Source organism: Oncorhynchus tshawytscha, linkage group LG13 (genome assembly GCF_018296145.1).
Source record: "Oncorhynchus tshawytscha isolate Ot180627B linkage group LG13, Otsh_v2.0, whole genome shotgun sequence".
Lineage (NCBI taxonomy): Eukaryota > Metazoa > Chordata > Actinopteri > Salmoniformes > Salmonidae > Oncorhynchus > Oncorhynchus tshawytscha.
Genome location: NC_056441.1, coordinates 37,766,305 through 37,784,014, shown reverse-complemented (window position 1 = coordinate 37,784,014; position 17,710 = coordinate 37,766,305). Strand labels below are relative to the sequence as shown.

Below are 17,710 nucleotides of genomic sequence, written 5' to 3'. Positions count from 1 at the left end.
TACTGCCCCCGCATGCAATAGGAACCATTGTGGGATAAAATTTGCCTTCAGAGTATTCATTGAACAATGGCCTATTAGTATAATCCCTCCATACAGCTGTCTGTCTTCCCTCTCTTCCCTCCCTCCGTCCCTTTGTCTTCACCCGTTAGCAACGTAGGGATATGAATTCGGTGTCAGCAAAGCCGAATAACTCAATTTAAACCAATTTAAACGATAGAATGAGGCACAAGTGCCTTTCAGGATGAGAAGAGCGAGAGCGGCACTTACTAGTTAGATGGAACAAGGACTCTCCAGTTCATTTGTGTGTTTAGCACTAAATGCCCTTCTATTGGATGCCAGGGCTGCCTGGCTCGTCACTGCTGCTGCTAGAGGAGAAGACAGTTCCCCTTCACTCTGAGAAATATGGGGCTTCAACAAAGGACTTCCGTCAAAGTCATAGGCGTCACTGCCCTCTTTTGAAAACGACAGTGTAGAATAAAAAGTTAGGCTAACGACCGTATGCTCCTTGCTTTGCTGCTTAGTCAAATTGCCATCAAAGGTAGATTAGCAGTGTTTTTCACGGTTTCCAAAGAGTTTCATACGATGTCATAAATCCTCTGATCAAGTGACATTGTACAGGTGACCTGATGTTGTGTAATGCGTTCTATTATATAACTGTCTCCGTTGACTGGTTCACTTTCATCATATCCTCTTTTGAAGGACACTAGCCAGCCTCATTGAATCGAAACCACAAAATTAAGAAACATGGCTTGACTCGAATATCCACATTGTCCTAAACCAAACGATAGGCAAATATTTATAAAATGACCCCCTGGAAATCTGTGTTTAGCTGTTGATATTGGTCACGGCCATTACATTAGTCATTAGCCACAAAGAGAAGCATGTGTAGTTCTCTCTCTCTCTCTCTCTCACGCCTCCTCTAAAGGCCCATTAGTACGTCTAACTAGGGTGTGATCATTCCTATTAGTTATTATGATCAGAGCACTGACTTTCTGTCCGCACTACTGACTGACTGCTGCTTTCAGATGCCTTTGCTCTCTTTATTTAGTCTCTCTCATTCTCTCTGGCAAGTGTCATTCTGATCTCTTTACGCTTTCTTTCATTCTCTCTCTCTCTCTCTGTCCCCCTCTCTTTTCTGATGCTGCTCTAAAAGGCCGTGTGTTATCAGTGACGCACAGCCAGGCCCAGGACTCTCTGTTGTGTAAAAGGGGAGAACAATACCAGTTTGAAAAAAAGAGATCTCTCCAAGGATGGCGTGGTACTTTTAAAACTTTTTAAGCGCTGTCCAAGGTGCTGACATGGCACATTATGCAAGCGCCCCCATCAAAGGTTGCGAAATATCGGTGGGTTTTTATGGAAGCGCTGCTGTCCAATGTTCTAAAGTATCAGAGCAACCTTGGTGCATCCAAGCCTTTTCAATCTGTCATCCATTATTAATATTGTAGATGCACTGTCCAAGGTTCTGAAAAATCGGACCAAAACTGAAGTTGCAGTAGTCAGGCTGCCTAAATGTTAGATGGCTACTGTAGAAGAGCTGTCCAAGGTCCTGAAAAGCAGTTCTGCTGTATGTAGGTTGTCATGGCTGAGAATGTGCTGTCCAGGGCCTCGAAGCTGCAGCAATTGCTCTAGGGCAGGGCTGCCCAACCCTCTTCCTGGAGTCCAACCCTAATATAACACACCTGATTCTACTTATTAGCTGCTCAATAAGACCTTAACTAGCTGAATCAGATCTGCTAAATTAGGGTTGGACTGAAAACCTACAGGACAGTCGATCTCCAGATAGAGGGTTGGGCAGCCCTACTCTAGGGTGCTGAACCACCGCTCTAGCTGTTTGCTGTCTATGGTGCTGAAAGACTCTCGAGACTCCAATACCCTTTTGTGTCCTTAATGCCCTGGCTTGTTTTCTAGTAGCTGCTGTGTTTTTAAAGTTCCAGGATAAAAACATGTTGTCCTACAAGCTTAATTCCTGAACAGATGGTATCAATGCACTTACGAAAATATGTTTTATCAGTTGGAAATATTATGCGATGGTGGCACTTTTGAGATTAGGCAAATCCCCAAATATAATGTGGGGTGTTATTACTTTAAGTGCAGATATTCAAGTGTGTAATCACCTCATTTTCCTCTAATGGCTAGTATGTAGGTTTATGTTCTAAAGTTATGTCCAAGAGTAAATCTCAACTACAGTGGCTATTACCTCTTTATAAAAAGTTCTACATTCGCTTTATGAGTAGTGCGTGACCCTAGGGATTTCAATGCATAATCAACCCACCCACCCCCAAAAAACTGAATTTGTATCAATTTCCTGCACTCATCTGATCATTTCCACAATGTCATGTAGGGCTGCACGTTATGGGCAAAAAAATCTAGAACTTATGTTTAACATATATTGCAACTGATTTTAGTTGGAATCATGCGTACAGTTGGAATCATGGCAAACAATATAGATTGTTCTAATTCTACACTTGGAATACAGTGTTTTTTGACATGACGACAAATTAAATTGCCGGGGAGGAGTTATTGTTACAGGGTAGGAACCAAAGTGTTGGTCAGTGTTTCCTAGGGGACCCTATAATAAGCAAAGTGGAAACCGCATCGTAGTCATCAACATTGTTGCATGTGCTGCATTGTCCATGCAGACTGAACGCTGGGTGTCTGGTCGAGCAACAACAAATGCACTCCTTGAGTGACGGGGTGGGACTAGGGAGGGAGGGATGGAGAGGTGGAGGGAGAGAGAGGGATGACTCAAGTAGCAGCGTAAACTATACAAATTGACGTTACACATGGCATATCACGTTTAACAAGCCAAACATTCAAATACCATTCTAGAAGGTCAAGTAAAAACCCAAACCGATTGGTGCATCAATACCCATATATTGTATATTAGGGTATACCGCCCAGCCCTAATACTGGTGATGTAATGCATGTAATCAAGACTAGTGACTGGGCTGAACTACTTTATTGATGAAAAATGTAGGTTTTATTGTCACATACACCAGACAGGTGCAGTGAAATGTGGTGTTTTACAGGGTCAGCCATAGTAGCACGACGCCTCTGTAGAAAATGAGGGTTAAGTGCCTTGCTCAAGGGCACATCAACAGAGTTTCACCTTGTTAGCTCACTCTGACTGTGATATAGGGTTGTCTCACCTAGCTATCGGAGTAGAGGTGCATCTGTAAGTCGCTCTGGATGCGAGTGTCTGCTTACTGACCGAAATGTCTGATGTATTGAGACCATGAGATGACGAGTGGTGCTTGAGGCAGACTGGCGAAATGTAACGACGTTTGACTTCGACTAACCTAATGCTGTTCTCCCGCTATCTTTTCTGTTCTTTCTTTCAGTGGTCCTGCTGAACTCAAAAGAAACTCAGGCAGAGCTCGGTTGGACGTCGCACCCCTCCAATGGCGTGAGTGTACCAGCCTGTTGTATACTTTTGAATGTTCGTGTGTGTTTCTGTGAGTTTGCGCGCGTGCATGTCTGAATGCATATGACAGTGTGTGTCTCTGTCAGTGTACATCTACACTACAGCTGGGACGATAAACCAGAAATGATCGACACTGACTTACCGCAAGCATTTTACTGATACCTTTCATTGCGATAACTAGTCTATACTATCGAAATGTGAAGTTTTAGCATGAAATAATGCTAATTATTTTGCTAATAATGGTAATTGTTAATTGTAATTGTTAATGGGACAATGGATGGCTACAGCCATCAAACTAGTAGTAGTTGAAAGGACAAGTGAGGTGCACATTAATGTTCTGAACTTATCTTTCGGGTTTATCGTTATCGCATCAATTTATCACAATATGGCCTAGCTCTTTGTGCCACGGAGTAGTCCAGCTTGCTTCTAGCTCGAACTGAGAGTGGGTCCCCTGACCTCAGTGGACATAGTTCCAGGGAGCACTCTGCCCAAACAGACTGTGAGTGGACAACTGTCCCCACCTCTCTGCCCCTGTCCTCCTCCTCCCTTCCCCTCGCTCACCCCTCCCTGAACCAAACAGAGCAGAGCTCGTCACTTCACGCTAATCGATGGCCTAATCCTGGACAGAATGTCACTGCACCCACCGCCAGAGACACGCACACACACACACACAGCCACATAAATGGTCCCCTCTATCGATTTGGCTTGTAAAAACCGCACGCTAACTTATGAGTGACTGGAAGATAAATAATACTCGGTGGAGGAACGTTTTTAAGAATCACTGAAGACAAAGTGTTTTTTGAAGTCACTGGCTATCATTTATCTTCCACTCATACATTTTGTCGCTGAACTATAAGACTGTGAATGATTTATTATGCTCTTTTATGAATCGATGGGGCTTCAAATTTTGAAGTGGAAATGAATGGACTTGTCCAATTCATATACTTCAGCCAGACTGCTGAAGTATGTGAAACGTACGTTTTCAAGTCATTGCAGTGCAGCAGTCTTTCGTAACTCGTTGTCTGTCAGCAAACCACAAGACCAAGTCTTCGATAAACTACCCCAGTCCAATGTTGCTGCTATAAATCAACTTGTGGAAGCTAGACTTAGTCAATGAATGGATACAGTTCCACTGAAGTCATCGCACACACACACACACACACACACACACACACACATATTCTGAATCATGTTGAGTCTGTCACCATAGACTTAGCAGCACCCAGGACCATACCATTACCAAATTGGCTGGTTTGTCAATGTAAAAGGCAATCTCCATATCCATCCTTAAAATGGTCAATTGGTATAAGTCAGACTTAAACATAATATTTCTTTACCAAAACTAATTGAACACTTCCTATATTTCCTACAACTCAGTGTGATACACAGGCTATGTATTTGTGTGTGCCGATGAAACCGTGAAAGTGCCCAAAATGGTGGGAGGCAGAGTGGTGTGAGGAGCATAGCCCTTCAGCACAGGCGCATGTTCCCAAAGCATCTCGCCTCTTATTCATTTGTGATTTATAAGGCAAAACTGATCCTAGATCAGCACTCCTACTATGAGAACCTTAATGAATACATAGCCAGGAGTTTGTGACCTAACCAGGAACATGTCCTGACTCTTGTGATGTCAATTAAACATTACACAATACAGAAGGGCATTTTTCGATAATATATTTCAACATGTTCAGTTGTTTGGCTAGCTAATGCAGTCCCACTAGGTCGTTTAGCAGAGCTGCAGCGTTGCTCACTCAGCACACACGGGGAGTCGGTTTTACCTGCAGTCCAAAATGATGACGGCCATGTGGGCACGTCTCCTGCAATCTGTTCTTTATTTACCCAGTTAATTCTGGACGTGGCAGCCATTTGCATTTTCCCTCCCCATAGTGTCAGTGGGCAGCTGTGAGCTGCTTTACAGCTCTATGGTCTCTGTGGAGGCCCCCTCCATTGTAGTTTGTCTTTCTCGCTGTTGTCTTGTCTCTCTGTTGTGGGAGAGGGAGGCACGCGCACACACACACTGGGGGCTCATTTGCTCCTCAATATCATGTGTGGTTTTGTCTGTGGAGAGTGGAGGCACATTAACACACACTCTGGAGGATCATTTAGTCTTTCTCTTGCTTCACGAGTACAGAACCCTAGTGCCAGTCTCTGCAGGCACAAACCCACACATGATATTTACCCTCTGTCTGGATGATAATGTCATACAGTTGACCCACAACAACTCCCAATTTGTTGTGGGTCAACTGTAGGACGTCCCAATGTATACACGGTTGAAGACGGAAGTTTACATACATCTTAGCCAAATGCATTTAAACTCAGTTTTTCACAATTCCTGACATTTAATCCTAGTAAAAATTCCCTGTCTTACGTCTGTTAGGATCACCGCTTTATTTTAAGAATTTGAAATGTCAGGATAATAGTAGAGGGAATGATTTTATTTCAGCTTTTATTTATTTCATCACATTCCGAGTGGGTCAGAAGTTTACACACACTCAATTAGTATTTGGTAGTGTTGCCTTTAAATTGTTTAACTTGGGTCAAATGTTTCGGGTAGCCTTCCACAAGCTTCCCACAATAAGTTGGGTGAATTTTGGCCCGCTCCTCCTGACAGAGCTGGTGTAACTGAGTCAGGTTTATAGGCCTCCTTGCTCACACACGCTTTTTCAGTTCTGCCCACAAATGTCCTATAGGATTGAGGTCAGGGCTTTGTGATGGCCACTCCAATACATTGACTTTCTTGTCCTTAAGCCATTTTGCCACAACTTTGGAAGTATGCTTGGGGTCATTGTCCATTTGGAAGAGCCATTTTCCACCAAGCTTTAAGTTCCTGACTGATGTCTTGATGTTCTTTCAATATATCCACATAATATTCCTACCTCATGATGCCATCTATTTTGTGAAGTCCACCAGTCCCTCCTGTAGCAAAGCACCCCCACAACATGATGCTGCCACCCCTGTGCGTCACGGTTGGGATGGTGTTCTTCGGCTTGCAAGCCTCCCCTTTTTCCTCCAAACATAACGATGGTCATTATGGACAAACAGTTCTATTTTTGTTTCATCAGACCAGATGACATTTCTCCAAAATGTACGATCGTGGTCCCATGTGCAGTTGCAAACCGTAGTTTGGCTTTTTTATGGAGGTTTTGGAGCAGTGGCTTCTTCCTTGCTGAGCGGCCTTTAAGATTATGTCGATTATAGGACTCGTTTTACTTTTGTACCTGTTTCCTCCAGCATCTTCACAAGGTCCTTTGCTGTTGTTCTGGGATTGATTTGCACTTTTCGCACCAAAGTACGTTCATCTCTAGGAGACAGAACGCGTCTCCTTCCTGAGCGGTATGATGGCTGCGTGGTCCCATGGTGTTTATACTTGCTGTACTTACTTATTGTTTGTACAGATGAACTTGGCACCTTCAGGAAATTGCTCCCAAGGATGAACCAGACTTGTGTAGGGCTACTATTTTTTTTTCTGAGGTCTTGGCTGATTTCTTTTGATTTTCCCATGATGTCAAGCAAAGAAGCACTGAGTTTGAAGGTAGGCCTTTAAATACATCCACAGGTACACCGCCAATTGACTCAAATGATGTCAATTAGCCTATCAGAAGCTTCTAAAGCCACAATTTTTTTTATTTTACCTTTATTTAACTAGGCAAGTCAGTTAAGAACAAATTCTTATTTTCAATGACAGCCTAGGAACAGTGGGTTAACTGCCTGTTTAGGAGCATAACGACAGATTTGTACCTTGTCAGCTCGGGGATTTGAACTTGCAACCTTTCGGTTACTAGTCCAACGCTCTAACCACTAGGCTACTAGTGTATTTAAACTTCTGACCCACTGGAATTGTGATTCAGTGAATTATAAGTGAAATAGTCTGTAAACAATTGTTGGAAAAAAACATACTTGTATCGTGCACAAAGTAGATGTCCTAACTGACTTGCCAACACTATAGTTTGTTAACAAGACATTTGTGGAGTGGTTGAAAAACAAGTTTTAATGACTCCAACATAAGTGTATGTAAACTTCCAACTTCAACTGTATATATTTCTCTGTCTCTGTCGGTCTCTTATTTTAGTTGTAGTTTTTTTTCTGGCTCCTCAATCCCCCTTTATCCTTTCTCGACAACATTCCGCTGAAAAGGCAGCGCGTGAAATTCAAAAGTATTTTTTAGAAATATATAACTTTCACACATTAAGTCACATTAAGTCCAATACAGCAAATGAAAGACAAACATCTTGTTAATCTACCCATCGTGTCTGATTTAAAAAAAAAAAATGCTTTACAGCGAAAATCACAACATAAGATTGTTAGGTCATAGCCAAGTCAAAAAAACACACAGCCATTTTCCAGCCAAAGATAGGAGTCGCAAAAAGCAGAAATATAGATCAAATTAATCATTAACCTTTGATCTTCATCAGATGACACTCATATCATGTTACACAATACATGTATGTTTTGTTCGATAATGTCCATATTTATATCCAAAACTCTGTTTACATTGGCGTGTTACGTGCAGTAATGTTTTGATTCCAAAACATCCGGTGATTTTGCAGAAATACTCATAATAAACATTGATAAGATAGACTTCTCCTTAATGCGCCCGCTGTGTCAGATATTTTTTTTTTTAAAAGCCCAATCCAGCCAGAGAAATATCCGCCATTTGGGTCAACAGAAGTTAGAAATAACACTCTAAATATTCACTTACCTTTGATCTTCCTCAGAAGGCACTCCCAGGACTCCCAGTTCGACAATAAATAACTGATTTGTTCCATAAAGTCCATTTATGTCCAAATAGCCACTCGTTGTTAGCGGGTTCAGCCCAGTAATCCATCTTCATGAGGAGCGAGTACTTCGTCCAGACATAAACCCAAAAAGTTCTGTTACAGGTTGTAGAAAACAAGTCAAACGATGTATGGAATCAATCTTTAGGATGTTTTTAACATAAAACATCAATAAGCTTCCAACTGGAGAATTCCTATGTCTGAAGAAAAGCACTGGAACAAGAGCTACCTCTGTCGGGAGTGCGCGTCACGAACCTGAGACACTCTGCCAGACCACTGACTCAAACAGGTCTCATGAGCCCCTCCTTTATAGTAGAATCCTCAAACCAGTTTCTAAAGACTGTTGACATCTAGTGGAAGCCGTAGGAAGTGCAACTTGACTCCATAGACACTGTATTCGGTAGGCCAAGCTTTGAAAAACTACAAACCTCAAAATTCAACCAGGATGTGGGATATTTTCTCAGGTTTTCGCCTGCCATATGAGTTCTGTTATACTCACAGACATCATTCAAACAGTTTCAGAAACTTCAGAGTGTTTTCTATCTAATACTAATATGCTAATAATAATTAGCATCTGGGACAGCGTAGGAGGCAGTTCACTCTGGGCACGCTATCCATCCAAAAGTGAAAATGCTGCCCCCATCCCAAAAAGGTTAACTCTCACCCTCTCTAAATATCTCTTCCTCTCTCATCCCTCTATCCCTTTCCTCACCATCTCCCCAGTGGGAGGAGATTAGTGGCGTGGATGAGAAGTACAAGCCCATCAGGACCTACCAGGTGTGTAACGTGATGGAGCCGGCGCTGCAGAACAACTGGCTGCAGACGGGCTGGGTGGCGCGGCGCGGTGGCCAGCGCATCTTCGTGGAGCTGCAGTTCACTCTACGCGACTGCAACAGCATCCCGGGTGTGGCAGGCACCTGCAAGGAGACCTTCAACCTGCTCTACGTGGAGTCGGACAAAGACCTGGGCCGGGTGACCCGCGAGGAACGCTACACCAAGATTGACACCATCGCCGCTGATGAGAGCTTCACGCAGGGCGACCTTGGCGAGAGGAAGATGAAGCTCAACACGGAGGTGCGGGAGATCGGACACCTGAACCGGAAAGGGTTCCACCTGGCGTTCCAGGATGTGGGGGCATGCGTGGCCCTGGTGGCGGTGCGGGTGTACTACAAGCGCTGCCTGGCCACGGTGCAGAACCTGGCTGTGTTTTCTGATACGGTTGCGGAGGCAGCGTTCGCCACACTCGTGGAAGTCAGGGGAGCCTGCGTCAACAACTCTGAGGTTGACACGGACAGCCCTCCCAGGATGCACTGCAGCGCTGAGGGGGAGTGGCTGGTGCCCATCGGGAAGTGCAGCTGTTCAGCGGGTTACGAGGAGGGTCACAGCAGCTGTGAAGGTAAGACAAAAAGCGGGATGGATGGATGGAAGGAGTTATGTAAAGGGAGTGGGGGAACGATAGAAGAAAAGAGTGATGGATGTATGGAGGGTGGAAACAAATGCGGGCAGGGGACTTTGTTTTTGTGGTAATCACAGTGCAGAAATTTTCTGTTTTTGACCTGAACCAGTTCTGTCTGGCTGTTGGAGACATTTCATCGACAACCTGTAATCATGTTTGAGGCAGGCAACATTGTGAAGGGAAGTGGGTGAAACGATTTTATGAATAGGATGAGTCAGGCACTGCACTGTCCTCATGTAGTCATTGTATTCAACAAGACAGCATTTGTAATATTGATGACTGTAGTGAATTGCTGTGTTAAGGATGTGGCACGTGGGCAGTACATGGCCAACTAACATATACACACACTCTTGGGCCAGTGTTAAGGCAGTGGGTGCTGTGAGTGCTCTGATGCAGGACTAGAGATTCTGGCTCATCCTCACAGCCAGTGGTTCAGACAGTCTTAGCGGAGAGAGCGACTGGTGTCTGCAATCAGCTTTCGCAGCCCATCTTGTGTCTTTTTGAAAATGGGCGAGAGAGACTGGGCGAGAGACTGAGAATAAAGTGTTAGTGCTTTAATGAGAAGAGTCCCTCAGGGCTGACTTGCTTGGACTTTCCTGATAGAATATACAGTATGAGTATGAGTGTGTGTGTGTGTGTGTGTGTGTGAATGTGTGAGCTTAATACCTGTTCCAGGAAGTTATGCATTATTTGTGTGTTTTACAGGGAGTTTGGAGTGCGTAATAGAGGATTTGAGAGAGGCTAACAGAAACCCAGAGAGAGAGGGGCAGAGAGCGATAGCATAGCGAGAGAGGGCGAGAGACAGATCGAGAGAGAGGGGAGATAGCATATTGGTAGAGAGAGCGCTCTAGCCTCATTGGGACTCTAGTGGGAGATTGGCCCTGTCATTGCCCATCAGTGGCAGCCCCAGTGGAGTACTGCTCTATTCATTGTTAATGGCGTGAATATGCACGGCCAGCACTGCCCAAGCACTCTCACACTCCCACAGGCCATACAGCACAAGCACTATTGATCAGCCATAACGCTCCACTAAACTGAGGAATTAGGCTTGGAATCCACACACACACACACACACACACACACACACACACACACATACACACATCACCCTATTCTAGTATTTCATTTTACACACCCAATACTGTGTGTGTGTGTGTGTGTGGATAGGGAGTGGCAAAAGGTGTTTCTATGCGTGAGAGGCTTTTTTTGCTTACTGTTTTTAAAAATGTTTCTTTGACAGTGTATTTGAGTACTTTCTCTTGTGTGTCCTGTATCTTATTTAGATTTGGGAGTAATTGCGTTTCCTCGTGTGTGTGTGCGCTACTCAGTAGTATTGAGTAGAGGCCTGAGGAGGTACTGATAGGGTGTAAAGGGAGAGACCGTGTTCTGTGGAGCAGAGCTGATGATACACTGGCTAGAGCTGCTGCACGCCCTTCTGTGATTAGGTGTGTGTGCCCGTGCGTGTAGAAGGAGAGAAAGAAAGACGGGGGTTTTGTGTGTGAGAGGGAAGGGCATGATATGATACGTAGCTACACACACTCTCTCGCACACACACCTTGTTTCCTTTGTCTGTGTTGTGTGTAAGGGAGGAGGGATTGATGCAATGTAATGTGCTGAACAGTAAAGCTGGGCTGAATGTCAAACCAAACACTAGGCCCCTAAGCCCTTAATTAAGTGGCCACTTGCTGTTGTGTTTGATAGTGATCACTCGAGTCTGCAAGTGTTTTGGCCAAAATGAGCACTGAGAAGATGTGCACTCGACGTCCCAACTGCCACTTATCAATATTCCAAAATTGGGACTAGTTTCAAGAAACTAGGCAAGCTATTTAAAGGTAAACTTTGTTTTGTTTTTTATCAAAATGTGTTTTTTGGCAGAAATGCCTTCTGGAATGTGGACTTTCATGTGACTTAATAACAAACGTGTATGCCATCTGTAAATACAAATAAAATTATTAAATTACGAGCCTGGTTGGTTTAGCCACAGAAAGTCAGCAACCTTCCCGTTAGCCATGATTGGCTGAGACAATGGATGGGCTGGACATGCCGAGAGATGAGTTCGAATTGGTCTGACATGTAGCATGCTTCTGTCTATAACATGAGCTGCTCAGTATGTGTAGGTAATCCTTTCTAACGTGGCCTTTTTGAAAGGTATCAAATAGTAGAACTGCATAACTGTTGCTCTCCACTTACTGGGGGACTGATTTTTGAAATCAGTGGAATTAGAGTATGATAGCTCAGGAGATGGAGAAAATTCTGGGGTTTGATTTCAAACATGTAGACGGAGTTGAAAAGGGAGAACACAAAGAAGGCTGGCTGTATAAAACACCGGTCTCCGGATTACATCTTCAAACTCAGAGCAACCATGGCATCCGTGACTGAGAGGGAGTAGTGTCTCTATGTAAGATAGTCTAGCTAGCTACATTTTCAGATATTACACGTTTCGAATTTGGTCAGAAAGTCGTTTTCATTTCAAGTTAGTGTACTGTTAGCTAACTAACGTTACATGTATGATCTGTGTAGTTATAGTATTTGTGTATCAAAGCCATTTGCATTGCTAGTTCTAGCCTAATGTTAGCTTGCTAACATTGAACTTGTTGGTTAGCTACCTGCAGATTCATGCAGGGTAGTAATGTTATGAGTTGGGATTATGGTTCATATCTAAACAAGACTCCACTATGCGAGTAACCATTTCAATAGAATGTTCATGAGGTCACTGCAACAACTGTTGATAGAAGTAGCTGGTAAATTCGCTCTGGTTATCTACTCTGACTTTAGAGCACTCTCGTCTGAGTGTCCCAGAGCGCAGAATAACTAACTGACAAATTTACGAATGCTCAACACCCGTTGAATATGGCCGGTGTCTGTAAACGATGGCAAAAAAGAGGAACTAAATTGTTGCCAGCAGCACAGTTGCAGTCAACAACGCTCTGGATAACATAAAAACAGCCTAACCAGCTCTGCCAGGGCGAGTAAAATGGTCAGAGTGAGGTGTTCTCTCATTTGTCTGGAGGTAGCTAGCAAGCTAGCCAACATTAGCCAGTTAATAACTTGAGTGCTTGACTACTGTTGTTAGGTCGGAATGCTCGGATCAACCCTACTCCTCGGCCAGAGCGTCCAGTGTGCGCTCCGAGAGCAAAACGCTCTGAATTTACGAACAGACAATATGACAACGCTCTGCGTTTACAAACACCCAGAGAGCACTCCAGCACTCCAGATTAAATTCACAAAAACACACCGATACCGATATCCAATATTTTCCTTGCCAAAAAAAACCCCCAGAACAATAACCGATATTTCAAATTTTAGTGGCCTTTTAAGCATTCTAGTACAGTTAAATAGTTAACATACACACATGGTCTCAGCGGTCTAAGGCACTGCATCTCAGTGCAGAGGTCTCATTACAGTCCCTGGTTCGAATCCAGACTGTATCACATCCGGCCGTGATTGGGAGTCCCATAGGTCGGCGCATAATTGGCCCAGCGTTGTCCGGGCCGTCATTTTTAAATAAGAATTTGTTCTTAACTGACTTGCCTAGTTAAATAAAGTTATTTTGTTGGCATTTACATATGTCCCCATTACCAGTAAAACAATGAAAACCTATTTATTTCACTTACTTGCTATGCTGTTTCGTTGGTTCATTTGTTCAGTTTCATTCTCAACCAGGATTTCTATGGAACGCCAATTGGGTCTTTGACGTGTCAAATAAGCTGAGTTGACCAATCAGGACTTGAATATGACTGCACATCACATAATAATTTAATGCGTTTATACATTTTTACATGGTGTAATCAATGTGTAATTACTGTGTAATTACTATCACTCGTATTTCATATGTCACAATGATTCATCGATACGTATGTTATGATGCTGGTAAAGTTGTCTCGTGCTTGTCATAAAAAAAAGCTAGCTAGCCATTGGATGCAAACAATGTTCTTCCACAAAAACATAGCAAAACAACATTATCGGTTTCAATAGCTGTAGTTAGCTAGTTAGCTATATAGCTAGGTGTCATCTAAAATAACCCTAATTTATAAGACGGTTCTTATTTGGTTTATGGTGGTCGGACCCATCTATGTGAAGCTTGCCACAATAAGGATTATCCACAATAGTGGACAAGGAGGTTAGCCTTAAATAAAATTATGGCATAATTATACTATTTGTATTCATTTACATCACTGCCAATTACATACTTTTATTTAGAAGGCAAACGGCAAATTCCATCATTGTGCCTAATCCTTATTGTGGCTAGCTTCACAACACATAAATGGGTCCGGTCAAGCCTCACTAACCAGATGAAGCTAGCTGGCTGCTAATAACGTTAGCTTTGGGCAACAGGGTTAAGTAGCTGGCTAGCTATTTATTTTCATGAACTGAAGTTCAATTTCAATAGGCGAACAACAAGTGGCAAGTTACTCACAAGGATTCCGAAATCTTTGCTAATAATAATGAAAACGACTGCAGTTTCTACTGGTCATTTCTGGCTGGTTGTATTAGTGCTAGCTAGGTACCAAGCTTAAGCTAGCTACTCCAGAAGTTGCGGTCGAGCAATTGATACCTCATTACCAAAGCGATATTGTAAACACAATGTTCGAGGCCGGTGTTTGCTTGTTTGCAGACTTTTTTGTACAGCTTTGACAGTGCTAATATATATTTTTTGACACGCAAAGACCGAAACGGCGTTCCATAGTATGCATGTCGTGAAGTTAATAGCAGTGACGCTATTAATGTGTAACTCCGGTAGGGCAACATCTGGAAAAATAGCGCACTTGGTGGTGTGTACCAGTGCTCGACCAGTAGGCGAAAGCCAACATCACCCACGACAGAGAACAGTTGATTGTCAGGGGCAATGAATTGCATTATCTTGGCTTTAATGGATTTCACCTTTGCGTTGTCTCGCTGAACTTTTACTCTCTTTCAAATGACTGCTCGACTTGTTGACTGCTCGATCCACACAGCATACATTGTGGGCTAGGTTAGGAATGCTGTGTTGCATGTGTAGCGCAAAATTTTACGTGGTATCATTACGTCATGTACCTAATGTTATAAAGGTATGCGCGGTAGCTTTGACATCGGTTTTTAACATCAGCGTTAAACTAGACATCGGGCCGATACCGATGTTGGCATTTTTAGCTAATATCAGCCGATTCCAATATATGTTCACTGATATATTCTGCATCCCTAACCCATAGTATAAACCAGCCTTTAGTTTTAATATTTGGTTGTTTAGTACATGGCCTCACATGTGAATCCTTAAAGAGATGGGTGGGGCTAAGGCTTAAGAGGGTGTGAACGATGCTGAATGGGTGTAGACAAAGAAGAGCTTTCCAGTAGGTTTACCAAAATATTCAATTTTCTCAAAAGTGAGACTTTGTCATTGTTCCTCAACTTTAGTGTATGATATACTATTTCTAGCTCTGAGTCTCTACTTTAAAAAACATCATTTTAAATGTTGCTACATAAGATCAAGCCGGTTGGTCACAATTCTAAAAAATAAAATATGTGCAAGTATATTGGTTGCCAGTGATTTCATCAGCTGGTTTTAGCTCTTTGTAGCTAATTTCACTGACAAACACAGGGATGGATTTTTTTGCTAGCGCTAGTTAAGGATGTTGGGCACTGCACTGATAAACAGAATATAACTTGTCACTTGTTTACAGTAGTTTGACAGCTTGCTGATGAAGTTGTAGACATGTTCCCAGCAGGCAGTCGGTACTTCAGCGTATTTCCAAAGCACAAATCATAACGTTGGGTCAGCTAAACGCACAGCGCAGCAGTACTGCTGTACTGACAGAGCAGGTTGTTTGGTGCTTCATTAAAACGTGTTAATTGTGATAAAATGATACTAAAGTAGCTAGCTAGCTTGCTTATGGAAGGAGCATTGCATTTAGTGGCGCACTAGCTAGTTGGCTCGCTTTCATTTCATATGAAGTGACTGGCTCAGGCTTAGCTAGCAAGTATAGGTTTTTGTGTACATGATCAAACATTGGTAATACACCTAAACTCCTTAGCTAGATGTCCAATCGTGCTGCTAAGATCTCGAAATTCAACTTCAAAATGAATGATGGATTTCTTGATAAATTCTGACTATTTTGAGGGTGACATAAAAATGATTTGTTGTTGCTAGGTAACATGCTAAGATTAATGGGAAGAAGTTGCTGCCAATGGCGCCGAGTCGGCATAGCATGCCCACTCGCTAAAGAGGCTTCTTCTGAAGGGCACAGTAGAGCGCTCGATGACTCGACAACTAGCGTTTGCGATGACTGGTGAACGCGCATATTGAGGGATCGAATGCTCAAATTGCTCAGTGTGTCGGTTTGAGATACAGCCCTGGTCTCCAGGGAAGGGAAGGCACCTGTCTAAGTTGTAGCCCTCCTCCCTCGAACCTCAACACGTAGTTTGTGGCGCTCTGAAACACCATCACTTATTCATATTTCACCTCAAAATGTGCGGTGCTCTGTGTGCTAGTGCGTGTGCGTGAGCTAGCGCGTGCTAGTGGTTGCGTGCGCGTCTGTGTGCGCTTGCTTGTGGTTTTCTTGTTTTAAGGCTAGCTGGTGTACAGTAACTGACTTCTCTATAATTAGAGACAATGCCTGAAGCAGCTCCTCCTGTCATTATCTCTGTTTCATATACTCTGCTGTCCAGCTGGAGGCTTATCCACTTACACACGCACATTCCCTAGAGTACTCCCTAAGAGTGTACTGCTGACTTCCTCAAACACCTCTGTCCTGGTCCTCTCTCATACTCTACCTCATGCATCCTCCCTCTTGGGTGTCTCTATCTCCTCTTCCCTGTCCCATCTCTCCTAGTCCCTCTCTTATACTGTACCCGTTCATCCTCCCTTTCTGGTATCTCTATCTCCTCTTCCCTGTCCTTCTCTCACATCCCCTCTTTCCTCTCCACTGGTCCCACTCGCTCTTCACTCTTAGCCCCACCCTCGTTACTCCTTCTCTTTTGCTTCTCTGCTGTAGGGTCCGTAAGGCAGAGGGAGACAGGGTGAGTCAGGTTAACGGGCGTACATTCTGCGAGGCCAGAGACACCGTTATGTGCTGGCACTGGAGCGTGGAAGTATGTTTTATAGCTCTGGCCCTCTGTCACTCCCTCGCCTCCTTGTCCTCGCTTTACCTCTCTCGCCCTCTTGGGCACTTTCTCTGCTCTCTCTCCATCTCCTTCACCACGTTTCTCTTGCATTTTTCCCAAACCCATCGCTCTTTCTCTCTCTGGTCCTCCCCTGGCGAGGTGCCATCCTCGCCCATCTGTTGGAAAGCGGAGGCGGGTGGAGCCCTCCCCTCCCTACCTCACGCCCACTAATGTTCGCTGTCTCTCTGCGCTCAGTTTCAATAATTCACGCTCTGGCGGGAGACAAAACCCACGCTTCTTACTCAAGCATCTGATGTATTTATTTAGCCAGGCCATCGAGACTGCTCGCCGCTAACGCATGCATGCGCACACACCGAGGATCTTGAAATGGCTTGGCACAGACCCGCCTCTGCCTTCCTTCACCCGGGAGGAAGAGGAGATGAAGGGAGAGAAGGAAGGGGCTAGACTCTTGGAGCACGTTGTCCTGAGAATCGTTGGTCCAACACGCCACATACAACCCTTCCACGCACCGCAGCGAGAGGTGAGCTGAGGATGCCTACTGACTGACCCAGAGTCACCTTAGCTGTCCTGATGCAACAATATCAGTTGGTTAAAACTGGTCTAGAATCAGATTGGATATAACTCCTAACAGCCTGTCTGTGTAATATCAATCCCGTTGTCTTAACCTGGCACTCCTGCTTCTAACTAACCACCAATAGAGAGGGGAAGTATTGAAATGTAGGGTGTGTGATGTATCTGAGTGTGCTGCCAGACTACATCTGGGTCTCTGTATTCACAGCTCTGCTAGCCTGCAGTGGGTTTTCTCTCTCAGCCCCCTTGTATAGGAAGGCTGCTCTGCCAGCTTGCCCTGGCACCGCTCTGACGCCTCATTTTGTTGTCATTTGTCACCTAACCCCACCCCAAAGAAAATGGATGACATTTCCACAGACACCTGCATCTCTCCTATGTTCACGCACA

General features: G+C 44.0%; 1 protein-coding gene across 1 annotated transcript in view; it reads left to right on the top strand.

Moving 5' to 3' along the window:
* The window catches only part of LOC112266037 (ephrin type-A receptor 7-like), a 216,247-nt gene that overhangs the window by 33,647 nt on the left and 164,890 nt on the right, over positions 1–17,710 (top strand). Inside the window, exons 2-3 of the mRNA XM_042295710.1 lie at positions 3,342–3,406; positions 8,923–9,595. Coding sequence (XP_042151644.1) covers positions 3,342–3,406; positions 8,923–9,595 — 738 coding nt within the window. The remainder of the gene's footprint in view (positions 1–3,341; positions 3,407–8,922; positions 9,596–17,710) is intronic.